The 27,882-nt window shown below is 41.5% G+C and overlaps 1 protein-coding gene across 1 annotated transcript; it reads right to left on the bottom strand.

Annotated features, from left to right (window-relative positions):
* On the bottom strand, positions 1-21,887 carry LOC307028122 (mothers against decapentaplegic homolog 6-like). The gene is made up of 4 exons (XM_079662913.1): positions 19,923-21,887; positions 17,910-17,963; positions 17,341-17,418; positions 1-1,090 (listed from the first exon to the last, which is right to left on the bottom strand). Exons 1-4 carry the CDS (start codon positions 20,668-20,670, stop codon positions 444-446), a joined length of 1,527 nt encoding a protein of 508 aa, XP_079519039.1. The 5' UTR covers positions 20,671-21,887; the 3' UTR covers positions 1-443.
* Positions 21,888-27,882: the final 5,995 nt, after the last annotated feature.

The raw sequence follows: 27,882 nt of genomic DNA, 5'->3' as shown, positions 1-27,882 counted from the left end.
AACATGTTGGTTTGCTCCTGTAGAAAACCGAAAATACAAAAGTGTTTGTCACTAGCAACGAGTCCATTAAAGCTATTAAGACCATCACAGAAACCTTCGTTTAATACAAATACTTTATTGACAATGTGTGTATGGCATACTTTTGACGGAATTGCTAAATCATGAGAACATAAACCAGGTTTTGTCTTATTTGTACAGTTTAAAATTGCAAAATATACACTGAGAAACTGTAATGCACGTAGAATCAAAAGTGCATATTCTTGTTCCTTTTCATTTTGTCCATATACACATTACACTATACATAAATAATTGCATTGTAAAAATGACTCAAGTATTTACATGTATAATATATTTTATATAATATATAAACTTTATATTAAATCTAGGTAGTACAATAAGGATAATGGGTCAGGAAGCCTCGTGTGAGTCTGTGTGTGTGTGTGCTATCTGAGGTTGTTGAGCAGCACCTCCAGCCAGCACGGGCAGGAAGTAATGAACTGTCTGGAGTAGCAGGGGCCCCATCCTTTAGCAAAGCTGATGCGAACACTGTGGGGGTCCCAGGGCCCCTCCTGGCACTCAGGCTTCACGCCGTGCTGCGCCATCCAGCTGGAGCGCTCATAGTCAAACACTTTGAGGGAGAAGCCCGGCATCACCCTCTTCACACTCAGCCCTCGAGCCCTGGGGGGGTCCAGGGTGGGCGAGTGTACAAACACTGGGTGCTTGCTGCGATTGTAAAGCCACACTCCGTCCGGCTCGCGGCTCAGCACGATTCCGTGTCCGATTTTACTGCGAATCTGTTGCACACCGCTGCTGCTGCTGCTGCTACTCCCTCCGCTTCCATGGCGGTGGTGTCCGTGCAGACCTGCCGTGCTGTGGCTGCCCGGGTCCTCGCGGCGGCTGTGGTAGGCGTTGGCGTGGAGCTGGCCCAGGCAGAGGCCCGTGCCCTGAGGTAGGTCATAGAAGATGTTGAGCGAGGGCTCGTAGGCTGGATAAAGGCGACCAACACGTGTGCGCTGCTCCCAGTAGGCAACGCTGCACCAGTGAGAGCGATGTCCGCTGGAAGTCGAGGAGCCGATGGAGGTACCAGTTTCTGAGTGAAGAGGAAAGGTTGAAATATTAATATATGCATTGTTAAAAAAGACTGCATGCACTAAGACAAGTGTTTATGTGAGCAGAACATGACCCAACCCTCATCATTTTGGAACAATGCTTATCGATACTCATACCAGTTATGCCAACAGGACCACGACTAGTGTCAGAATTCAGCAGAACATAAGCAACCCTCAAACAAAAACCACAAATCCACAATCTACTGTTTCAATCAAACAGCAGCAAGATAAACATGGCTTTTATTTCCATTTCACATGACAAAAGTAAATGATTTCTTGCACTGCTTGAATTCAAATTCAGTGCAACCTTTTGTGAGGCTTGCAGGAATTATGTTTCCGCAGCCTGGAGGCGTGTTTATGTGTTTCAAAATAGGTGAACACGGTGAACCTTTGCTTTGCAGGGAAGCGTCTGTGTTCACTGTTTCTTCTCTCATTCGTTTAAAGTTTTTCCTTCAATCTGTCACTCATCTGAATATTTTGAAAAGGCGGCTAAAACGGTCAACACTAAACAGCCCACTTCCTCCCCTGACATCCCTCATCATCTCCCTCCATAACACTCCTTCAGGTCCCGGGTTAAAGAGGACCAGCAGAGAGGGGAGTGGGGGGGTAGAAAGCATTCAGGTCTCTGTCAACCAAGCGCAAGCCCGTGAACCCTTGACCCCCCAGCCCTCATGCTATCAGCTCAAATTAACTCCCACACAGAGTGATGCCATTATTTTGCTCCAGAGACTCTATTGACACAGAGGATTTAAAGACCCATGTGCCGGTGGCCCCATTCCTTTCATATTCCCGCAAGCACCCCCTCTTCATCCACCAGGGGCCATAATGGCTGCGGCCCTTCTCCCATTAACAAGCGGCTTTTGGGTGAAACCAGGACCGAGATTAGGCTAGGTGTGTTATGTTTGCACAGCCGCCATTTTTGTTTCGGGGGGGATGGGGCAACAGAGGCAGTGGTAGTGCGTTGAACTTGGAGTCGGAGGAGATGTGTGTGAGTGTTGTAAGCAAATACAAGCACACACATACACACTAGATTATGAGATAGGGCCTCACACATGCACACGTACACACACAAATTGAGGCTCCTGATCCAAACAGTATGACTATAACACACACACACACACACACACACACACACACACACACACACACACACACACACACACACACACACACACACACACACACACACACACACACACACACACACACACACACACACACACACACACACAATTGCACTTCTCATCTGAGGCCCACGTGTGTCATTAGTGAATTCCAGGCTGGCAACTCCTGCGGTCTGGAGTTTTTACAGCGCTCCAATAAGAGAGCAGGCTGCTCAGCTAGCAGGATCTCTCTCTTTCTCTCACTCTATCTCTTTCTAACTCTTTTCACACACACACACACACACACACACACACACACACACACACACACACACACACACACACACACACACACACACACACACACACACACACACACACACACACACACACACACACTTTTACAAGGCATGCTCTTCCCTGTAATAAGGCAACACAAACATGTCTGGGGAAACACAGGGAGACTTTATGAGCTCACAATCAAATTAATTCCCAAAGAAGACATAAAACAAACTGGGACTTTTTTTTTTTTTAGACATAGTACACTTTAATTTCCAGCATATAATGAATGATGCTGCACACAGTATATTATTAAATCCTGGCTTTTAAGTTTCTAATGAAACCTGAAGTCAAGAGTATGATGCTTTTCAATTTTGTATGCAGTTTATTTGTGTATCTTCGATTTGATGTAACTCGTGTTTCTTCTATCTGGTCTTACATGTAATGCATTTTTGACTTTCACATTTAGAGCCACAGTTTTCTGAAGATTGAGTGATATGTTTTAAAGTTAAACCACTTCATCATGATTTCGTCCAGAGTTTGGCAGCGCGAGTGGTACAGCATGTCATGTTTAATGTTTCTGGCACAGTTCTTAGTGTCATCATGCTCAGCCTGGATATCATCCAGCTAAAGGTATAATGAGCCGTGTGAGACTGACGGAGAGCAGGGAGGGAGGAGGACGGAGGAAGGGGAGGGTGGGCGACCAAACTTCATCAATGGAATTTTAAAAGACGGGTTCAAACTGGAGGTTATCAGCATGTTTATATTCCAGTGGAGGAAGTATAAAAACCGCGTGTTAGTGTGAGACTGTGTGAATGTGCGTGCCGTGCCTACATCTGTATGTGAGGGCTGGCAGCAATTACAGCGCGCTGCAAGCGTTTACGCCAACCACCATTTAACAGCTCTGTTTACCAATTAGATAAGTAGCCTTTGTTATTTCATTTCAAAATCACTGTCTCTTAGTGCCAATCTCACGGAAACGCCCTCGTAAACAGTGTTTTTTTTGGAGACTTAAACAAAGGTGGGGAGATAGGTGAAAAAAGGTCTTGCTGTAATTGAAAAAAGATACATTTATGGACTGGCTTTGTTTTCTGCACTGATAAAAAGCAATGGCAATCAAAGTTAACGGGTCAAGCAGGCAGCTCCCGGATGTCTCCCCACAGACTGTGCAACCTGGACTTCAAACAATGACAGCAACACACATCTTTTCTCTTTCTTCTCAGATATTAGAGAAATGGTTAGACACTTTGGGAAATACCTTTCACATTCTTGTTGAATGTTGCGTATGACAAGATTGATCCACTTATGTTTTATCTGTATGATAAATGTAGCCCGAGGAAGCAGATGGTTATCATAGCTTAGCTCAACATAACCAGCTATGTTGAGCTGCTAGAAACAGCTAAAATGTGACATCATCATTCCTCTCATATGTACGAAAAAAATCAGGGTGTCCTAGATTATTTGTTCGTGTAAAGTCCTTTTTGCCTACAATCAGGCAACACCATATTGAAATGTTATCTTAAGACTTTTTAAATTCATAAATTAAACAACAATTATATACAAATGTTTTAAAGTTTGGAGAGAGGCTAGCAGCTTTTGTGTTTCCAGTGTTGTTAATAAGCTAAGCAAAGTAACCATATGTAACAAGCAAATACAAAGATGGGATCAATATTCTAATTCTGATTGAGAAAACTAAATACATATTTCCCAAAAATGCCCAACTATTTATTTTAGATCCCTAACTTTAGTTCTATCCCTTCAGTCTGAGCAGTGGAGACTTCGCTCGCGCTAAACCTAACCTGCACAGAGAGGAAGTTAAAGGGGGAAAAAGGGGGACGTAGAGGAGTAAAAAAAAGAGGGACTGGGTGAAAGAGGGAGCGGGAAAATGAGAGGGAAAGAGAGAGAGAGAACCTGCCAAGCATAACCAGCCTCCACGGAAAAAATGAAGGGAGAGAAAGAGACTGTGAGAAAGAGAGGGAGGGAGGGAGACCCTCGTCTTTCATCCAGTGCCAAGGATTAGATTCCCCTCCAGTTATTAGACTCTTCCACTGTGCTGAAAGAAGTGGGTGGGTTGTGGAGAGGGAGGGGAGGGACGACAGAGGAGGATAGAATTCAGCTACTGACCATTGTCGGCCGGCTCTAAGATGCTTTGTTTTGATTCAACTTCCTCAAATTTCCTCTCAGAGCTCTAAAAAAGTAGGAATAAGACAAAATAAGGGGGAAAAAAATAAAAACACCCCTCCCTGGCTACAAATGGTAGGTTCTGTGTTGTTTGAGACAACTATCATTACAGGGCAACTTCAATCCAGCAAGCCACATTTAAACTGGCGTCTCGACTATCTCTACCATCAGAGGGCTGCGTTATCGCCAGACATGGGCTTTACAGTCCAACACAACGGGGCTCACAAACACATACAAACAAACACAAATACTTTTGCAGACACACACTCCTTCCTTCTCCCTCTCTTTCCATTGTAAAGTTGATCTTGCGATGGAGCCTGCTGCAGTCTGCAGCCAGACATCTTCCTCTGCGTCTGCACAAGAAATACAATCCTCTACACCGATCCATTATTTCATACAAACAGACGACCGCATTCCTTGAACCTGCAGGTCAACCGAGCCACAGGAAAGTAACTGTGTGTCCCTGTAAAATTCCTGGGAAGACGTGTTCGGAGGTAGTTTGGAAAGCTCTTCGAAGAGGAAGAGAGAAAGTAACCAGTTTCCTGCATTTCTGTTTCTACTTCCAAGTGCCGGACTACTCAAGCTAAGGAATCTTTGCATACATCATTGCTACCTGGACTAATTTTGCTGTCATGTCTGATATGTGTCATCCACCAAGACACCAAGTTTTTGTTGTCAATTGATAACATTTGAAATTCAAATTCAGCTACATGATTAACACTTCTGTTCAGAATTCACATTTCCAAGTTATTGAATGTGTTTTAATGCACAAGTTTGACCTTTAACACTGGCTACTTGAAAAATATAAAGCATTTACAATCAAACAGAGAAAGCGAAAACATGAATCCAGCCAGGTAACTGTAGAGAGTTCTGGGTTCAATTCAATCAACTAAAAGTACTCTACAAAGTGACATATCCTTTTACAGCCAATCACTCAACTTGATCTTGTAGAACGTGCACAAAGTTAAGTCGCTGTTGTTCAGAAACACAGCTCTCTCATTGATGCAGTCTGGTTTCTTTTCCATGCAAAACAACTTTGTTATTGGAGATGGTACTTTTGCAAGTTCAAATTTATAACAAATCTGCAGGTAAATTTTAGAATAAGTTGCTCTGACGCATAAAAAGGGTTGTAAACTGTTCCTTATCCATAAATAACGATCCACAATGAAAAAGCAGTTAACAAACAACTTACCCACAACCAAGTGGAGCCAATGCAGGAGTTCCTTAAAGTCTATGAGAAAATGACCCTGCTTCTCACTTGATCTACAGTATGACCTCACTAAAGATGTTCCTATCGCGTTAACGGTCTCTATCACAAGTTCCAAATCTTCATCAGTACAGCATGACGTGCATTTTGTAAATGATAGTCCCATTTGGAGTAAAACAGAAAATAAAGCTGGGTAGAGCTGCGTAGCAGGCCACATTTACAAAATCAAGGCTTGGATATTGTAGTGCACAAACCAATTGGAGACCTCACAGTGATTGATTCCACTTCTTACATAAACTAAATGATGGCAACACAGTGCAAGGATTTGTTTGAGTTATTATTCCCATTTGTCAGAAGGCTTGATGAGCAGCTAAAAGCTATTGGCAAGTTTTTGAACAAGAAAGATCTGAAGCTAAATTAGTTTGAGTAAACAGAATTAATTTTGATTGCGTGTTATTGTAAATCAACCCTAATACATAAATAACTTCCTCATTGAAGTTCAGGTTCAGTGCAACATTTGCAACAGTTTTTTTGTGCAACTCAACCAGCTAAGCAGTTGGAGGGTGGGACTGAATCCCAAATGATACTTCTCCAGTGCATTAAGGTGTCACAGCAGCTACAGCATGAAGTGATTTATTGTCCTGCACAGGCTCTATCTCTTCAATGTTGTGGCACCAGTGTTAGAGGAGATTGTTTGATCGATTGCTGCATTCCTGGTCCTGATGTAATCATGTTCAGTGGGGAAAACAATCACATCAAAGTCTGCCCTGGAAATGGCTTTGCTAGATGAGGATGAGCTAATCTGTTGACCATTTTTTGATAAGGAGAACATTCATCTTCAGCCTGTTACATGTTGTCTTCACTATCAACAATCATAGCGGCTCTTTCACAGTTCATGTGGCGTGTGCATAGCCTGAGAAGCCCCTATACATGTGATTACATTTCCATCAAGAGTTACCTACTGAGGCACCAGAGACACGCACACCCAGGTGTCATGACACTGAGACATAAATCAGGCTGGACTAAGACAGTTCAGTAAGGACAATTGTACAGTAGATTGTAACTTTCAGACTAACTTACAACAAAGTTTATAGACTTAACAACTTATAGATAGATGATTTAAAGATCCCCTATTATACAGTTTTTCATCAATATATTATAGGTCTCAGATATATACAAAACATGTCTCTGAAGTGTTTGGCTCAAAGCACCAAACAGATCATTGTAGCATCCCATAAACCTCTCTGTTTCAGCCCTGTTTCAAAAATGCTGATTCTCTGTCTGTTACTTTAGATGAAAATAAGGAGCCACTCCCAACGTCCCTCTGAGAGACATTTGGTTGAAAAGAACTCAATGGTGCTCTAGGAGGAGATTCAGGTGATAAGGTGGGAGGTGTTACCTTGGTTGGTTATTAGCCAATGGTTACACAAGCCAACAAATCGTTATGACATCATAAAGTGGCCAAAATCTGATCAACTCATTTTCAGACAGGTTTTTATATAAATGGATCAGGACAGAAAGAGAGCAAATCTTTTTTCCTGAAACTTTCAGAATCTCTTTACACATGTTGATGTATAAAAGACAGGAACAAGTGGATTTTGCACAATAGGTGACCTTTAAATCTGAATAGAGACATATAAGCAGACCCAGAGAAGCGGAGCTCTGCAGTTGACAGGCCTCCCCTCCCAACACATTCCTGGACAGGCCCTCTTCCTCGACACTTCCTCCCCCCGCTCAGCCAGTCACAGGGGTCAAGTTGACAAGTCTCTCATTGAGCCTCACGTGGTCCATTATATGGCCTTCAATCCTCACCACATAATTACACACATTTATCGGTGGAATAGATTCATTTGTTCCTCCATGAAGAAGGCATAAGGAAATTCCTTCTAAAATTTGCGAGAATTATCTAAATGGGAAAGTTCAGTGGTATAGAAAAACAAGACTGTGGACAATACAATACACAATCACTTTACGTAACTTGCACAGTCAGCGCCGGACACGCAGACTGTAGGATGATTTAGTAATTACCTCAGAGAACGTGTACTATAACAATACACTGCATGTAAACATTTCCCACATTTTCCTCATGAAATCTACTTTAAATTGGGAGTGAAGCAACTCAACCTGATGTACTACTGTGTCTCCAGTAAATCCCAAGACAAATATCTATCTCTTTAGCAGCTAAATACTTCACTACGTTCACTAGGTGGTTGCTTACTTTCTCAGTCTTTCATTTAGTGCAGGTAGAATGCAATCAATCAAAGATGTTTTGCAGTAAGCAGTTACCTGGTCCAGATGGAAATGACTGTAAAGGAGATGAGAGTAACAGTACACTCTAAAAACAAATGCCTTGGCTCATCAAAGAAAATCAACGTAACAGTTTGCATCGATGTTTATTGAGTTAAGACAACTTCTAATGAAATTGTATTAAAGCAACAAAGTTATTTGAGTTAGGGGAGAAGGCTTTTCCTCTACAATCAGAGGTGTTTTTAATTACCACTTACTTAATAATTGGTAGCATAAACACAAGTTTTGAAGTTGATTACTCAAAAGATGAAGTTGTTCCGACTAGTTTTACCACATGATTTAAAAGGAATTTCAAGTTGTATGTACTTAATTACCCTCATTCGAAATACAAGTTTTTAAGTTGATTACTCCAAAAATTAAGATGTTCCAACTTGTTTTAACGTATGATTTAAAAGGAATTTTAAGTTGTATGTACTTAATTACAATCATTGTGAACACACGTTTTTAAGTTGACAACCATTTATAAATTAAGTTGCTCCAAATATATTGTATTCAACAGTTTTTTTTCTTAGCTTTTTCATGTTTTTGCCTTTTACAGAAAGAAATTAATTGATTCCACAACAAAAATATTAGGCAATTCACTTTTTATTTTGAACTCCAGTTGTTTATTTCAACACATGATGTTTCAATCAGGAGAGACTTCATTTTGTTTGAACATTTATTGACACATGCCATATGATAAGGCGCATGAACACCTGCAATCACAGCTGACTGCAGGAGAGAGGAGAACCATTTTATAGTTTGGCTGCAGCACGTTGATTGGCTGCTGGAGATTGAGGTGAAATGTAATAGGTTAAAGAGAACGCCTGTGATGAGCTGATTATATGCAGCTGCGGAGTGAATGTATATACACCCAGTCTTCCTGAAAGAACTTGCGCTGAGCTTCATTTAAATCTTGAGAAAAAAGATAAATAACACACATTTAAATTGCCTCATAAATAATAAATAAACACATTAGCCATATTACCATGGGAAACGGGGACACAGCAAATAAATGCTGCCATCACAACGAACTTAGAGGCCTTTGCATATTTAAAACCAGTGCCAAATATATAAAATCTGTCAAGTTTTTGTAAAACTACAGAAACAAACTCTCAATGGCCACCAATCTGCAGATCACACACATCAATTGGACAACAGATGTAACAAAGATGTTTACACTGCCGACAGTCATTATTTCAAACAGTATGAACACATTGAACGCAGAATGCTTGCTCATTCATTCATGGTTGCCAACGTATGGTAGATCCTGGGGTGGACCGGTCACTGATGAAGGCGATATTCATGTCCTTTTGAAGCACATTAAATAATAGGTTAGCGCATAAGAGATAATGAATTAGGTAATTGCACTTTTTAAACTGTCACTCTTAGCTAATTCAGAGCCATTATTACCAGCTGCTAAAGCAACGCTGGTATTGTTTTCAGCTATTGAGTCTGCATGTGCGTGTCGTCATGGCAATGTGGTCCTGAAGACACACAGAGGTGCTTTTGAGTACTTTGCCTAGTGTTTAAATGCATGTGGACAGATTTTGTCAATCACAACCGTGCAAGTTTTAGTGTACCTTCTCATCTTTTTTGCAGGTTCCATACAATATTTGAACTGGTTGAGTGAAGAGCAGAAGCCACTTTTCAAATTGTACACTATCCTTTTCCCATGCCATTGCTGTCAACACCTATCCATGCTGAACGTTGCTAAGATATTATTGATTGGGGTGTGGCCAAAAGTGCAATATGCTTCAAAATGTAACTGACAGAGAGCAGTGCTTTTGTCCTGTGTCATGACATGGATTTTAGTTTATTTCAAGATTTTTAATTACGTTGCTAAACTCCTTGAAAAGGTCCTCTTCCTTTTCTCCAAGGTACACGACAAGGCAGCGGATGGCTATAGTTCTCTGCGTACTTCAATTGTATTGTGCTATTTTTGAAAAAGAAAAAAAAGAGAAATGACCTAAATGAATATATTCTGAATGGGTGACTGCCAACAACTTGCATTTCAATGACAACTCTAAATAACGATCTTACCTCAAGAAGCATGTCCTTGATCTGCTTCACAGAGATTCATTTTTAATAAAAAGCGATATCACAATAGTAACCAAAGTATTTTTACTCTCACAGTAGCCTCTACTACTTTGTATCCTCTCACAGAACTATTCACAGTTCAAAGGATGTTGGTCAAACAGCAATTTGCCTATTCAGTGCAACTACAAGGCTATCCACTGTATTTGAATGACAAAAGATGACACTCACCTTAAAATGTCCTTTGTATATTTCTATTTGTCTTAACTGTCGGAACTTGTCCAGGCATGTTAAGTGGGAGTGGACTTGAAATCCTTAACTCAAGGTGTAGAACAATGAAGTTATCAAGCCAATTGCATTACTTACTACAACTTGAATTTTGTTTTAAGTCAATTAACGCAGAAATCAGAGTTCAAATTACACACAATATTAAGTTGATGTAATTACCAACATTATTACGTCAACACAACTTATAAATTAATGTTTGCAACTTAAAATGTTTATCTAAATCAATTAACTCACATTTTTATCTTGCAACCATGCATTTAATTAAGTGGAGGTGAAAGGTCGCCTGAATTCTTTTTTAGAGTGTAAAGAAGATGCCGGAACTAAAAACAAGCAGTGAGCTGACAGGTGATTTAGACCTGGGGATGTATCGGGTTGGTGTAAGTTGACTTGTGAAGTTTAAATACTGTACGTCTTAGTCAGTTTAGTTTCCACTATCATGGGTGAATGCTCAGCACAATCAAACACTCAATTGTTCTCACTAACAACAGGCAGCTCAATCGTTTGAAAACTCCTTCAAAAGTTTTCTTCACTCCCGAGTCCTAACACAGCGTTGCACTCTGCAGCACAGACGACAGTTTCCTACATTTCTTAGAGTCAGAGAGCCTGTCGACATCTGCAAAGAATCTTTAGGTTCAGCAGCATGGCAGGATTCCATTAAAAGCCAAATTGCTGGTTGGCAAAAACTCTGAGGGAACAACGGAAAGCCACAGCCAGTCCTGTAATTTAAACCTTATTTTAAATTGTGATGGCCTGACAACATGGACTAAAAGAGAGGGGGCGAGTATAAGAGTTAGAGAGACAGAGAGAAAGAGAGCTAAAATGTGCGTACAACAAACAGCAGAGGCTGCAAGGGGAGAAGAAGAATTAACACTAAGACAAAGAACAGTAAAAGTTGGTCTGAACACGCGAAGGAAAGAGGAGCAATAGATGGGAACAAAGCTGATGAACACATGATCTGCAAAATATAAGACAGTCTCTACTTGATAATCACAATTGTTTCTGATGTCAAAAAGGTCAAAGGCTCTTGATTCATTGTCAGTCAAAATCAAAGGCTTTGAGAACATGAATGCATGCAGCAAAAAACCTGCCTCTTGAAACATTTTGTTAACAAAGACATGAAGGAGTACTGCGTCTACGAAGGCGTAATGTACAAAAGACCAACATCAACCCCCAGAAACTAAAATGATAAAAGAAATAGGAAATTAAATGTATACATTTATGCTTTGTTTCTTCCTTTTAGATCTGGGTTTGACGTTACACATGATATCAAATATCCTTTCCTGCTCAACCTCAGACATCCTCAAATACTTGGAGCACAAGTATTTTAGAGGTATGAATGTTGACTGTTTCTGAACATCAATATTACCTTTCATTTCACTTCTCCCCTTTCTAATTATCTCTCTATTCATTTCTTATTTTATAACATTTGTGGATCAGCTAATGGTTTCTAGTTCAAAAGGAACAAACAAACCATCAGACATTAAAGCAGTAAAGTTTCATTTTTAAAACATCTGAAATCTAACTCGACTTTACTGTTACTGTGATTATTTACAGATAATAACAAACTATGGCATGGAAATAATTTGAATTATGAATAAAGTACTAAACTGTTTTCCCATGAGTTGTGGTGACAAACACTCTACATTGAATTACTCCTGGAGCCATAGAAAGGTGCTCGTGTTGGATGATGGATGGACAAAGAGCAGGACTTTGACAAGAGAAACCGGGGTTTGCACCCTGACTCCCGTCTGCGGTTAGAGTTAGGCAACAAAAACACTTTGGTCAAGGTCAAGGCAAGATTGTGGTATTAATAAAAATGTTGATAATAATGCTGTTTTTCATGATTTAAATCGCTTCAGACTTAATCTTTATAAACAGAGATCATAATCGTTCCTTAAAAAGTGTTGGCATTGACAGAACCAACCATAAAAATTGTAATAATGCGGTAGTCAAAATGAATGGATATTGTACCGCAGGAGCTGCCATTTTGGGGGCAAAACAAATAAAATACTTTGTCAGTAAACATTTCACTGTTACATTCGGTAACAACATTTCCTCATTACAATTGTTCCACATTAGCTGTGTTTAAACCAGGAGACAGGGTTTTAATAACATTGTGAACATTTTGGTAGTGAGCCTAAATGTGAACAAATTCAAAGACTTCAGGAGAAATTGACCAGACGGACATAACAGAGCTCTGAGTGAGTTGTGTGCTGCGTACCCTGCTTGTACAGTGATGGAAAATATTTGAGGAAATGGCAAATGCTTAATGGGCCAGCACTTGATGTTGAATTCCATAGTCTAATGTGTCTCAGTCAGGCATAAGAGCAAGTGTTGTACGCGTGCCAGAAAACAGGCTGGAGGTTCAGGTCACTGAGAGGACCCGTCCAGACTTACACTGATACATTCTCAGTGGACGCAGCATCTTTTGGCTGTATACTTTCTGTCTCTGTGCTATTTTTCACTTATTTCACAATATTGAAGTGAATTCTACAAAGGTATCTTATTTCATATTCATGCGTCTGTGACTCGAGTCTTTACTCGCGAGCCTCAGCAGATGATTTACAAAAACCATGTCCAACTGTGTCAACCTGGACTGACCTGGACAGCTTCACACTTTCTGAGCTAAACTCACTAAAACAGCACGGTGCAGCCAAACTCTTAAAATTGTCTCCCAAGCTTCCAAGAATGTCAGTTCAGCTCCGTGTTTCTTAAGTATTAACGGCGATATGTTCAAACATGTATCAGGTCTCTCCAGAGTCAGACCCCCTGATCCCCCCTCCCACCTCTTTCACTCCGAGACCCTCACTCCCCCTCACCTTCCCAATTTCCCAACATTCCTGGGCCGTGCCCCATCAGTCAAAGGGCCAATTCATGGGGTTAATGCTGCAGCGAGTGCAGACAGGGCTTTGAGACAGGATGTTTGGCTGATACCTTGCTCTGCTTAAGCAAACAAGCCACCAAAATATGATTACTGAGGGCAGAGAGGGAGCAGTCTTCTTGTCTTACTTCAGTGCATCGAGGCCATACTAATGTCCACTAAGTATCATTGGTTTACTTGTTTCCACATGTCCGAAAGCCGGAGCCTAATGACAACAAGGTGGACAGACGTTTGACAAGTACAATGATGTCATATGATGTGAGAGCTGACAAGGACATCACTAACTCTTTTGGCATTGTCCTCGTACACTCGAAGATTATTTCAGATACAAATGGCATCATTCTCATCAGTCTCATTTGTGTTTATAGGAGAGTTGAACCACTAATCTTAATTTAATCAAAATCCCATCATGAACTTGGGCAGCATCAAAAATCGAATAACAAATATGATTGATATTCCCTTGAGTGCAGAGAAAATATTTATAAAAATATTAAGTAAAGTTATATAGATATTTTATCAAACCAACCCAACACTAGTTTAATTGACTTTCTCTGGACTTAATAAACAAAACATAATTGTAGAAAAACTAAATTAAAACTGAAATATTGATTTTAACATGTGACCCCTGTATTTATATGGTACAATATGTGTCAAAATAGCATTCTGAAGTATATAAGTATTGTGGTGCTTAGAGATTTCCCCTGTGAAAAACTGATTCTACAGACATATCCTGTTTTTGGTATGTTTTACCCAGGCTTTACCCCTCCTCAAAACCAAACTGAGTATTTATCTGACACAATCCTGATGTGTGCTACATCTGATAAAGGGAAACCCGGACAAAGTGTGTGCCTTATTCTCCAGATATTGTACGGAGGTCATAGGATAAAACGGCAATTGTTAGCCCCGATTTTATTGGGAGGGAATTTATTTTGTAATTTTTTATCAATTTAATGACACATCTTTCCTGCAGACGTCATTTTCAGTCTGTAGAAGCTGCAGTAGCGTTTTTCATCATCTTCAATACCAAACATGTAATGCTGTATCACAACAGGGAATGACATTCAGGGAAAAAACTGCAGATACTCCACAGTAGCTATGTTAAATACAATACAGCAAGCATTCAGCTTTTACTATAGTTATATATCAAATTATGAAAGTTAACAAGCAGAACTTTGACTTCATTCCAGCTAATCATGTGTGTGTGTGTGTGTGTGTGTGTGTGTGCGTGCGTGCGTGCGTGCGTGTGTGTGTGTGTGTGTGTGTGTGTGTGTGTGTGTGTGGTGTGTGTGTGTGTGTGTGTGTGTGTGTGTGTATGTGTGTGTGTGTGTGTGTGTGTGTGTGTGTGTGTGTGTGTGTGTGTGTGTGTGTGTGTGTGTGAGAAAGGGAGGAATTTCTGTCTGAGTTAGTGATAAGATCGTCTCGCAGGACTCACATAGGGGTTCTATCAGGACACACACACACACACACACACACACACACACACACACACACACACACACACACACACACACACACACACACACACACACACACACACACACACACCACACACACACACACACACACACACACACACACACACACACACACACACACACACACACACACACACACACACACACCCACACACACACACACACACACACACACACACACACACACACACACACACACACACACACACACACACACACACACAGAAAATAAACAGCTGAATGACACTTTGTGTTGGAGTCACAGAGGTACGGTACATGTAGATATAAGCCTACTTCCAGCAGACATTTCCCCTTTCAAAGCCTTGCTGTTTGCTGCGGTTTAAAGGGAGCGCTAGCTGATGAAAATGATAAAAGAGGCCAGGGCAAAGGTATGTATGGACCACACCCTGCTGCTGCAGCCTTTTTTCTCCTTAAAGCTAGGATACATATAGGAATAAAACAAAGATGCTGAAGTGCCAGAGTACATGTTCAATGCTTGTATTTGTTCTGAAGAAAACATCACAGGGTTTTAAAAATACACCAGAGGATCACCTGCATAAACAGATAAATGTACACTCTTGAAAGATTACTAACATAAAGGGGTTTGTGCTTTGTATTTTTAAGGCTAAAGTATATTCTTTTATGCAAGCTTTATGTTCGGCATATGTCCTGTTATTATACCAGTTGTAACTCAAATGAAAAGTTTTATATTTGTCAGAGTTGAAGACAAAAGCTCCACGCAGAATACTTGGCCACGTCTGTTTAGTCTCTTTCCTAGTCTTGCACTTGGCCTGAGCTCCAGTTCTCAGCTCCAGCATTCTGGTGCGGGGGGTAGGGGATCAGAGACCACACACACACACACACAAACACACACACACACACACACACACACACACACACACACACACACACACACACACACACACACACACACACACACACACACACACACACACACACACACACACACACACACACACACACACACACACACACACACACACACACACACACACACTCACACAGAAAATCACACAAACATAACAGATTTTAACAGAAAACTGATCCACTTCCACTCATTTCAACAGGCAGACAATAAATGTATCCTCTCCCCTGTGACCTTGACTGAATAGATTTTTGATGATTACGTTTTTAATAATAACACTGTTCTCCATTAAATCATCTTTAAAGTCATTTTGAAATTAGGCAGATTTTTTCAAAACCCAAAAGTGTGTAATGGAGGTCAAAGAGTGTGATTTGTAATATTAAAAAGACATGTCAATGACTTATCTTGTCTGCATTTGTTTGTGAATTACATTCTACAATTAAAAAGGTACACACTGTGGGTAGACGGATTATTTTAGGTTTACAAAGTAAATGATAAATAGAGGTTTAAGCATAAGGGAAGGCTTGAGAACTACTTTCAGGCCTTCATGTTGGGAAATTAAACACCTTGAAAGCTTGATCCAAGCAAAACATTTAATTTTTTCATATGTAATACCTTATATCTTCTAAAAGTGGTGATGTGTGCAACAGGAGGACTCGACCACCACGGGACAAACAATTCCAAAAAAAGTCTCACAGGGGAGCAGCACACTCTTCAGAAAGGCCGGTGATGTGGTGACTTACACTACGCAGACTTCATAGGTGCCCATTCACCTTTCAACACCGTCCACAAGTGAGTCCGGGGAGGCTTGATCGAGTGGGTTTGTGGGTTTCTTCTAACGCTACAAGGACCTCTCCACCCGACCCCAGCACGTAAACAAATAAAGCTCCAGTTTCATCATCTAGAGGGGGCTGTTTCCTGTCCAAACGCAGCCCTCGGCCCCCCTCTTTCCACATATACACGCACACAAAACTCTACACCTCCGCCTCATCAGAGCTGCTCGGCTCCCCCGCCCCCAAAATGCCAGCCTCTTTCCACTGCTCAATTGCCAAGAGGAATGGAGGGATTTGAGGGAAGAAAGAGGGAAAGAGGGGGATGGGTGGTTGGAGAGGCAAAGGGGATTGGGAGCAGCTTCATCCCAGTGAAATATTTTTGCTCTGGAGAAAGCGTATGGAGTGAGGGAGAGTCGGGGAAAGAGAGACAGAAAGGCTACACTGCTGTGGCATCTAGATAGCGAGAAACCCCAGAACCCCACCAAGCCCCCCATGCCTCGTTGACAATAGAAGCTCTATGCTGTCGACTTTTTGTTCGTCTTAACAGCCTTTGAAAACACAAAGTAAAGTAAAACTTAATAACTCCAATAAATGTAATGAATCCTTCTATCTAAACATTCAGAGTGGATGCGTGATCTGCGAGTTTGCATGCATGAGATTCTGCGTCTGTGAATGCACAACTCCAAAAGTTCCTCAATCTGGGCTTCCAAACTTCTTTGTGGTAAAAAGTTCACTTCTAAAGAGCATATGAATCAAACTTCAGACTTTGCTGAATCAAACATCTGCCTGGTCACAATGTTCATGCTGCTCTGCAGTAGTGAAGCAAGTGACTCACCTGTGTAGTCTCTTGGCGTTGGGTGAGGCGGATTGGAGGTGAGGGGGGGCTCAGGTTCAGTGTAAGACAGATTTGAGTCTGGCGAAAGTAGAAAAAACACAGTAGAAGAGTGAGATATTGATCAAAGTTTGTTTTTTGGTGACAGATGTAAGTTATAAGCCATTTTTCAAGTAAAAACCAAACCTTTGCTGGCTACAGTTAATCAAATGTGTTTATTTTAAGTTTTATATGACCAAATAATTTTGATTATTTGTAGCAAAAAAGAGTTTAAGATCACACTGTATCCCTTTGAGGACGACAGTTAAAGATGAATGAATGTGCATTAGTTGGAACCATACTGTATGCAGTCCCTCAAACTACAGAGCAGACTGCCTGTTTGCACAAACAGAGCCTCCCTATTATAAACTCCAGATGTCAGACACATCAAAACAAAAGATGAGCTCAGGTAAAACTCGACCAATGCTATGACCCCTTTAACACAAGCAGCATTTCAAAGATAACTTGTGTTTCAGTCTAAAATTATGATGGTGACGAGCACCCTCTCTTTTACAATGTGGTTCCAAACTCACCCAGTGGTTTGTGTTCGTCTGAACGGGACAGAGAGTATGGGGGAGGAGGTGATTCTGGAAATACAACACAAGTTAAGGTTAAAGGTGACCTATCATGCAAAATGCACTTTTGTATGTCTTTTATACATGAATATGTGTCCCCGGTGTTCCAGGGAACTCACCGAGTGTCAGAAAACACAACCCTCTCTATTTTCCTCCATACCCAAATCTCTAAAAAAGGGGCTGCAACGGATCTGATACAGACTGATCCAGATTTGAACACTTCTATGACGTCACAGAAGTGACGCTACGGCTATTGGGCCAACTCCACCAATCAGGAGGAGACAGCCACGGACGTAGCCGTTCGAAAGCGCTGGAGACGCTGTAGTACATATGCTGGGCCTGTAGATGGTGCTGTTCTCACAGAATCAGCCCATGAAAAGACTGTGTTAAATTGAGCGAAATGAGGAATGGCTAAAATGCATGATTTGTTTGGTATTTTGAAAAATAAAAAGTATAAATATGCCTTATATAGGTATGGTCCTACACTATATTATTCAAATATAGCATGATAGGTCCACTTTAAGTTAAAGGCTGTATGGTCTTCAATGAGCAACTGAGAAAGAACACCGAGAACCAATTATGCTTTCGCTTAGCTGCTGAATGATACAATCAAAAGTCTTTCACAACTGATTATGTACACAAGCATTTTTATATTTCTGTTAAATTATTGTCGTTTATTGTGATGTTTGTAAGCCATTTTTCAAGTCATGTAATAACCAGTAATGTGTTTTTATTACATATACAGCACTTTGGCTCAACCAACATTCGCTTTTAAATGTGCTATATAAATAACACCTGATTTGATTTGATAACTGTAAACATGCATTGTCTTTCTTTTCCTTTTAGAAATGTGCTATAGAAATAAAATGGATTGGATTTTGAACTCCTATCAGTTAAATTGTACAGATCCAATCTGATGTTGCAAGTGTATCATCCCACTGAACATCTTTCTAACTGTATTTGATTCTTAGAGTTTTCAGTTTGATCCTCTGCTTTTCTTAATTTTTTCATAAAGGTTTTAGCCAGAAATGTTGATCCACATAGACAGGATGTCTTCTGTATGAAAGCAGCTTCTGTAAGCTTAAAAACCAATGCTGCTGGGAGAGTCCCTGCAGTCCAAAGTGGACCTGGGTTTGTGGCTGCGGCCCCTTTAAGAGCAGAGCCAGTAATTGCCGGAGTCCTCAGTCAGTCAGATACCCAGCGAGTCAGTCTGGCGCCAGCACTATGCAAACTGTATATTATCGGCACTCCTTCACCTAAATAACAAGAGGAGGACCTCCTTGTCAAGAGAAAAAACAGCCTAAGTGCAACTTGAGAGCGACCTTCAATTGGATGATGTGGGAAGCAGCAAAGTTTTACGCAAATTTAAATAAATGTGTAATGTGTTTGGAATGTGGAAAGGAAATCAAAGTAATGGTTGACTAAAGTAAAAGCTAGAATTATAAAAATGTTGCAAAGCTTCAGGGCAGGCAGTGAAACACGAGAAGAGTTTAAGTGATATGTATTCTCTTGCATGGCTTTCCGGTGTTGTGCTTCAATAAGATGAAGAAACGTATAGATAGGGTATTAGAAAATTAACTTAATGGGTCTTTTTTTCATGATTGTGACGTGTTTCTTACACTTTAATCAACAATAACAACATTGTTGTCGAGTTGTTGTTTAATTATCATTAATTATATTCTGGTCCATCAATATTTATGTTGCATGAAATCTAATTACATGTATGACGCACTTCAATTTGAGAATAATACTCTGCGAGTTTGGACAATAACAGAGTTCTTGGGGAGTTCCAGGGGCCCTCGTGATGTTTAATGTGTTGTTTACAGTTCAGAATGACAGGGTGACATGCCATACACGTATTGCTATCTATTATTGTCACTAATCAAGCTGAAAGGTATTTTCTGAGGGATAAAGTCTCCTCTAGATAGATTCAGTGCCTTCTGTAATCCCCCCCACTGTTGATGACCTTACCTGGCCCACATAGGCGGCTGTAGTGATAGGGGTTGCAGCACACCTTTGCCCCGTCCCCTGCGCCGAAGCTCTGGCAGTGGCTGAGCGTTTTGAGGCGGCCTGAGAGAGGCAGGTCGCTCCAGCGGTACACCTTACACAGGAGGTCCTGCGGAGAGATGTGCTGAGCCCCGAGCCGCAGCTCACTGCTCGGCACCATGACACACTCACTGGGTATCCCTCCTCTGGTCTCCACAGCCTTCACCAAACTATCCAGAGATTTCTCCTTGAGTCTTTTCAAAAAAGCATGAGCAGTGCTCGCAAGTTCCTCCTCCAGCCCCGTATGCCTCGGTGCGCACTGACAAGCGCCCCCTCCGTCTTTCCTCGGGGCGCAATATGGGCTCCGAGGTATGATATCCCATTCCCCAAACAAACAACACGTCACCGTCCTACCGTCGCCCTCCTGTCCCCGCCGAGCGCCTCTGTGCTCCGAGACGCACATGGCCCCCGCAGCACGGTCATCGTCAGGCTGCTCCTCTTCCTCCCTCTCGGGGCTCTCTGTCAGGTCTACAGCCTCCCCCGTGAGTCCCGGAGCCGGGTCAGTGTGTGTCACCGGCGACTGCTCGTGTCTGTGGAGCTTTCCTGAGTGTCTGCCACACGGCCCGTCCCGTCTCCCCTCACCTCGTCTGCTTCCATCCCGCCCGTCGCTCTCGGTGACCAGACGGCTTCTCCAGAGTCGCCGTACAAGACCTGCGCGTTTCGACTTGAACATACGACAACCTAGACAGTTTTGGATGTGTCCTGTCGGTCCCGTCCGGGTCTCGGGAGATGCCACATCGATTTACACTCGTAGCATAAGACCGGGGGTTTGTGCACGGTGCGCACAACATGCGCAGCCGGTGGTCGCCGTTTTTTTGCTCTCCAGCAGCATTAGAAAGACATCTTCAATCATGCGCTGCGTTAAACATATCACTTCAGGTCTGGAGAAAGAGACGGCTACACACAGCCACTGCTCGGTGACCTGCTGTCGCCAACTCAATTAAGCCACAACTTTTGCCAGCCCTCTCACACAGCATTCAGCTCCCCAACACTGTGGAGGTCCTGCACACAATCCACAAACCATAGTTAGTCCACTCCAGGAGCAGTATCAGTTTACAGTAAAAAAACAGAGCGACAGAAACATTAATCCAAAAGTGTTCCAGAGTCTCTCCTTGAGCTTCGTGAACCCCTTGAACCGTAAAATCCTTCCTTCACCCCGAAATAAACCTTTCGAAATCCTGAAGATTTCTGATGCTGTGGTGAAAAAATATTCCCGCTGCAGAGTCCCTGGGTAACGCAGAGATGGTCGGGGACTCCTGTGCCAAACTCCGGGACGGATTCCGTGCTGAGAAGTTGTTTTAAAGAGAGCTGGAATTACTCCACTCTCCACTCCCCTGCAAGTCCCTTTCGGACGCACACACACTAGCACGCACACACACACACGCACACGCACGCACACACACACGCACACGCACGCACAGACACACACACACACACACACACACACACACACACGCTCCGCTCCTGCTGCACACACATTGCAGTCAAGTTTAAAAGAATACAACTGCTTAATCGACTGTGATTTTCAAAATAAAAGCAAGTAATGTCAACATGCATAGTTTTAGAGGAAATTGTCCACAATTACAGAAAAAGGGTGAAGAAGTGTTGTTTTTCTGTCGTGATCATGGATGTATAATAAGAACTGTTGTTGAGATTGTGGTTGTGATCCAAAATAATATCCTCCATTGAAATTACATAACTGCAACACAGTTGAGTTACTTTGAAAGAAGCTTTATGAGTCAGCTATAAGTTACTTTATTATTTTAAATAATTTAGATTTATCCATTCCATATATAATCACTATTTACACTAAAACTATTACCTTATCCTTAAAGGTGGGGTAGGTCATTTTGGAGAAACCATAGGGAGAAACCGGAGAAACCAGCTGGAGTGCGCTAGAATTTGAAAATACACATCCGGAAGAAATCTGCTACTTCCGCTAGAATCTGAAAATACACAGCCGGAAGAAATCTGCTACTTCCTTACAGAGCCCCTCCTCCAACACACACGAACGCGCACATGACCAATGAGGGCACGAGATAAGTTTGTGCACAGAGAAGGCTGACAGGCAGGTAGGCCATCCAGTTATTTTAGCCGGGCCGGCTAAAATGATTGGTGGTGCTTTTTACAGAACTACGGCTTCCACAGATGACATTTTTTAATGGATTTTTTGTCAAATTGCTATAGGGATGTTAAGAGCATTCCATGGAATATAACAAAAAGTGTATCTCGAGCCGATTTCTCAAACTTTAAAGGTAAATAGGAGTTTTGAAATAATAATTATATCATGTATAATTAAGGTTTTATTGGAAACTTTTATCATTAAAAAAGTGATCCTTGTTTTTCGTCTGCTTCATCATCACAATAAAATGTTATCGATTAACTGGTTTGTAGCATTGCAAAACTCCCATTTGACAAGTTTCAAATAAATTGGTGAAATTATATCAAGACAATATCTAAAATATAAAGAGCTATTATTAATCAGAAAATAAGTGAATTTACAAAACTCAAACACAATTAATTTATTTTGAAACCGAGATGACTGAGTCTCTCTTGTAATTCTGCCTGAATTGACCCTCTCTCTCTCTCTCTCTCTCTCTCTATCTCTCTTTCTCTCTCTCGCGGGGCCCCAGAGGAAAGCTCTGGAGCCATTGGTTGATTCCCGCCATCATGTGCCAGTCTAGACACTTTGGCGGCTGGGAGCCGGTTTCAAGTTTCTTAACTCTTAAAGACGTAACATCCTGCTCCGCTAAAACTGGAAACATCCTGCAGCGATGTGATCACAGTGGAAATCACATTGATCACCGGTGAATAGGTAGACGATATTATACACCAATACAAAATATAAATAAATGCCTTCATGGCATGCAAAGGTGCAATTGCAGTACAAAAGGTCACGAAAAATGATGGAAAAAACCCAAAAATAAAAACAATAATAATGATACAACAACTCAAGAATAGTACATTATTCTAGGGTGCAAAGAGTTTATAGATTATGCAATACATCATAACTCTTATTTAGTCTATTGCCATTCAAAAATAAAATATGTATCTCTCAAATGTAATCGAGTAGAACTATTTTGTATAAAATGGAAAAACTCAAGCACTAATAACTGATATACAATGGTGAAATAAATAATTTTGAGGGATACACATACATTTCATAATATTTCAGTGGAAAATAATCTTTTTTAAACCACTGCTATATCCTAGTGAGTGAAAACTTAATACCTCAATAAAATACATTTTGAAAGATATTGTTCACCGCATTGAGGGCACATAAGTTTGGTTGTTGAACCAATGTTTTTGCCTTCAAATACCTTGTTATTTTGCTGTAACATTGCATCTACCGTTAACAGCCTAGACGTCAAGCTACAAGGCCCAGCTGCCAATATTATATAATAACCATACACGCAGTTAAGTAGGGGGACCTATTAAACATTCAGCGCAAAGGGAGTAGAGGGGGGTAATCTGGGGGTTAGGGTATCCCCAACTGGCATCACGCCAGTCCTCCCACTACCCGTCCCCTTGCCAACATGACCCCCTCCACCACTGCTGGAAAGACCGGCATTTTAACAACTCCACAAGCATCAGTTCAAGTGCATGTTACAGCTGTGGGATTATTTCTGGTGGGTGAGGGTGACAGTTCACACATCATATCAGGTGAGTTAACCCTGCGAGTCAGTTCCATGTCCAGTGTGTGTGAGTGTGTGAGTGTGTGTGTGTGTGTGTGTGTGTGTGTGTGTGTGTGTGTGTGTGTGTGTGTGTGTGTGTGTGTGTGTGTGTGTGTGTGTGTGTGTGTGTGTGTGTGTGTGTGTGTGTGTGTGTGTGTCAGGGACAGTGAGCCCAAGCTCTGCTGGGGTGTGTGTGGGGGACGACTGGGCTGGAGAGGGGGGAGTCGAGTTACAATGACAGAGTGAGAGAGTTGAGGAAGAAGAGGAGAGCAGTGTGTGTGTGTGTGTGTGTGTGTGTGTGTGTGTGTGTGTGTGTGTGTGTGTGTGTGTGTGTGTGTGTGTGTGTGTGTGTGTGTGTGTGTGTGTGTGTGTGTGTGTGTGTGTGTGTGTGTGTGTGTGTGTGTGTGTGTGTGTGTGTGTGTGTGTCTGCAGAGGGCACCTGTTCAAAATTCGTTCCCCTGTGTAACTCAATCAGGTGCAGAGAGAGGGGAGTGTTTAGTCTAGAGTTGAACGTTTCAGGGCCCCAACCAGGGTATTTTATTTGTCTCTAAAACAATATATAAACTTTTTTTTTTTACAAATAGATCACAGATTCATAACATTTTGAAGAGTATAGAACGGCACTGTTGTTGTTTTCTATATTGTGTTCTGTTTATTAGTAGAAATGAAAAGTCAGTTGGGGGTTATTGACTCAGCTGAGTCAAACTCCTAAATCAAAGTGAGTGTAACATACATTCCTGGTAGTCGACACTCACTTACACAGAAACCTGTCAAATTTAATGCACGTCAGGTTTATTAAAAAGCAAGGTGTGAAAAGAAAGACGGGATGCATTTTTTATATTGATAACTTACTGAGTCATGCTCAAATCACCCCCATTTTAAATACAATCACATAAAGCAGGCAAGGAACAACAAAACATTTTAACGTTAACTTATGTAACCCTATTATAATAACAAAGTTGACATCAAAAGTCCCAACCCAAAGTCTCACCGAGCAGTAATTAATGTGAGACAGGATGACATTAACCTGAGCTATACTCACTCCCTATCACATCCCTCTCCTCGGGCACATCCGCTATGCATTCATGGAAACATATAGCACCGATATTGTGCAATATAATAATTATATACATAGTGAGTGACTAATGTACGCAGTCACTAAGTGCAGTGCATTTTGGTGCAACACATATAAACAACAATAATAAGGTGACAGTGTAATCTATTTGATTTCCTTCTGTTTATTCTATGTCTTTCTTGTTTAATTTTATATTTCAATACATATTCTCTGCTTTTAAATAATTTTTCGTTACTGTGTATTTCGGTTCTGTAACAAAAATGTTTTACATCTCGAATTGAAAATGCAACTTTATTTACGTTAGAGACAATGATAATAAATCTCTCTAAACCCTTCTCTTGCGTTTCGGGTCAACTCTGACCGAGTGACTTCGTTTGTAACCATAAATATTGTGTTTTCCATCCAATTGCCTCAAGACCTTATGTTATCCTCCACACTAGGCCTCTGAACATATACAATTGATGATCACCACTTGCATTGAATTATGAGTGGTAAAACAATTTACTCTAAGTTACGGGAACCGCTCACTTTCTCGTGCTGTACACACAAACACACACGCACACACCCACCCTCACTTACTCACTTGTCTCTCATGCAGTTATATTTGTGCTTTGCATACATTTGATTAATTGACACAATGAGTAGGCAACCGATTAGGCGATTTTCTGTCAGTGAGGCTCTGACAAATGTTTTGAACCAGATGAAGAGGAGATTGAACCAGAGATAGAGGACCAACAGTCAACCAGGAAGTGGCCCCTGAGGGAGAGGAGCCCTGAACCTGATGGACCCACCGGTGGGTAAGGACCATATACTGTTGTTGAAAGTACACAATGAAACACTGGCTTGCTTGTATCAAATCAATACATCCCATACATCATTGGAATGGGAAGAATCTCAGCTAAAACATTAAGTAAACACAGCCTATATGGCAAGCATTTTTGTACAGTAAACACTATCTTTGAACCTACTGCATGAACATCAAATGCACCCCTGATGTCATTCTGTCTGCCACCCCTTGATTTGACAACTTGCTTTGACTGTTCAAATGAGATGTCAACCATCAAAATTGGATAAGGGGTTCCAGAGATATCACTGTGCAAAACACACCGGCCAATTTAGCATGACCGAAGGCAAGAGAAGGGTTAAACGACCGGAATCTTAAATCAAAAGGGTACATCATGAAAACTCAAAAAGGACAAACTGTCTGTCTGACAGGAGGGATTCTGGTTATTGGACAAAAAAGCAATAGTCTGTGGAGCCACACTGTCATTGAATTACACTCACTCATTATTGTTCTTCTGTGTGCATTGATTCCCTTAACAGAAATAGACCATTAGTTTAAGATTAAATAAGATTTAATAGTTTAAGAAAAATAGAAGAATCATTAGATTTTGAGAAAAGGGTTATTTTTCTCACAGTTAATTGAAAACCTTTACAACAAATACTGCAACTATCTGAATGATTTATTTTATTTTGGATAAAGAAACCCTTTTAACAGAATCTGTATCAGTTCAGCAATTGTTACTGACCCCTTGTTAAACATTTCCTTGTTGCATGTTTGGATGGTGATGCACTGCAGTGTGTTGTATGTGTGTGATGCTGATGCGGTATGTGTGTGTGTTTGTGAGTGAGGGGGGTGGTGGTGTATGAGAGTTGGTGGGAGAGTAGACAGGGTGTCCGGCACCAAACCACCTCCCAAAATAAACGGAGTCCCTGCGTCTGTGTGTTTGTCCAGTGGCAGACCGGCGGGCTCCCAGTGCTCCGGCAGCAGCAGAGAGTAGTCTGGGGTCCGGTCGCCTGTCACAGGAACAACATGTCATCAGCTTCATCGCTCCCCTAATGGCTCTTCTCTAGACCAGGGACAGTGTGTTGCCCCACAAAGGCGTCGGTTTACTCTGCAATCACACAAACACACACACTCACATGCGTATATAAACATTCATGCACACACAAACACTCCTGCTGCCCACTCCCAGCCACTTACAGGCCAGCACTGGAGAGAGTAGGAGGCCCCCTTATGGAAACATGCAGCGGTGCTGGAGATAATGTCTAGCCAGACCTCTGGACTCATGCCAGACTGCCCTCTTAATCTGACGTCCGTAGAAATCTCCGCACAGAAACACTGCCAAGCGTTAGTAATATTAGACTGCCAAACTATGTATCTGTTTGGAGCTGATCCTGAGGTAAAGGAATAGTCCCTTCTCTTGCGTTTCGGGTCAACTCTGACCGAGTGACTTCGTTTGTAGTCATAAATATTGTGTTTTCCATCCAATTGCCTCAAGACCTTATGTTATCCTCCACACTAGGCCTCTAAACATATACAATTGATGATCACCACTTGCATTGATGTTTTAGTGATTTAGTCAACAGTGAAACACCGAGGATGTTTTCGGTCAGAATTGACCGCTCTAGGGAATGAACAAGTGTATTACACCCGCGCGCACGCACACCCACCCACACACACACACACCCACACACACACACACACACACACACACACACACACACACACACACACACACACACACACACACACACACACACACACACACACACACACACACACACACACACACACACACACACACACACACACGTTCTCACTCCCAACCCGTCACATGTTGACGGACGGTCAGGGCCCCTCCCCGTCACCATATGATGGACAGGGTACCCCTCCCCGTCACCCTATGACGGACAGGGTACCAGACCACGTGATCATCAACAATGGCCTACCTTCGTGTTATTCTCGATGGAAAATGCCTATTTTAAGGTTCATTTGGCCATTAAAATGCGTTTTGATGTCATTTTATGCGATTAATATGAGTTGTTATTTCTGATTATTTGTGCAGTAGATGTACATGATGTTTAGTTTGCTAGTTATGACGAAGATTACTTCATGAATGTGTACACATTCATGGTTGCTAAGGTGGTTGCTATGGACGCTGCAACAGCTCCCAGTTCTCAGCTGAAGCGTATGGTGCGAGACGTCATTGCTCTTTATATATAGTTTATACAAAAAGACAAAATTGTAATTCTCATACTCTGTGATAGTTCTCGGCGACAGTTAGGCAAAAATAATAGGTTTTTAGGCATTTCTTTCTCTTATGTGAAGTTGAGATGATGCATGCTGGGTCCT

The sequence above is a fragment of the Notothenia rossii genome (genome assembly GCF_949606895.1).
Source record: "Notothenia rossii genome assembly, chromosome: 2".
NCBI classification, from domain to species: domain Eukaryota; kingdom Metazoa; phylum Chordata; class Actinopteri; order Perciformes; family Nototheniidae; genus Notothenia; species Notothenia rossii.
The sequence above is the reverse complement of the archived record's forward strand: the minus strand, read 5'-3'. Positions and strand labels throughout refer to the sequence as shown.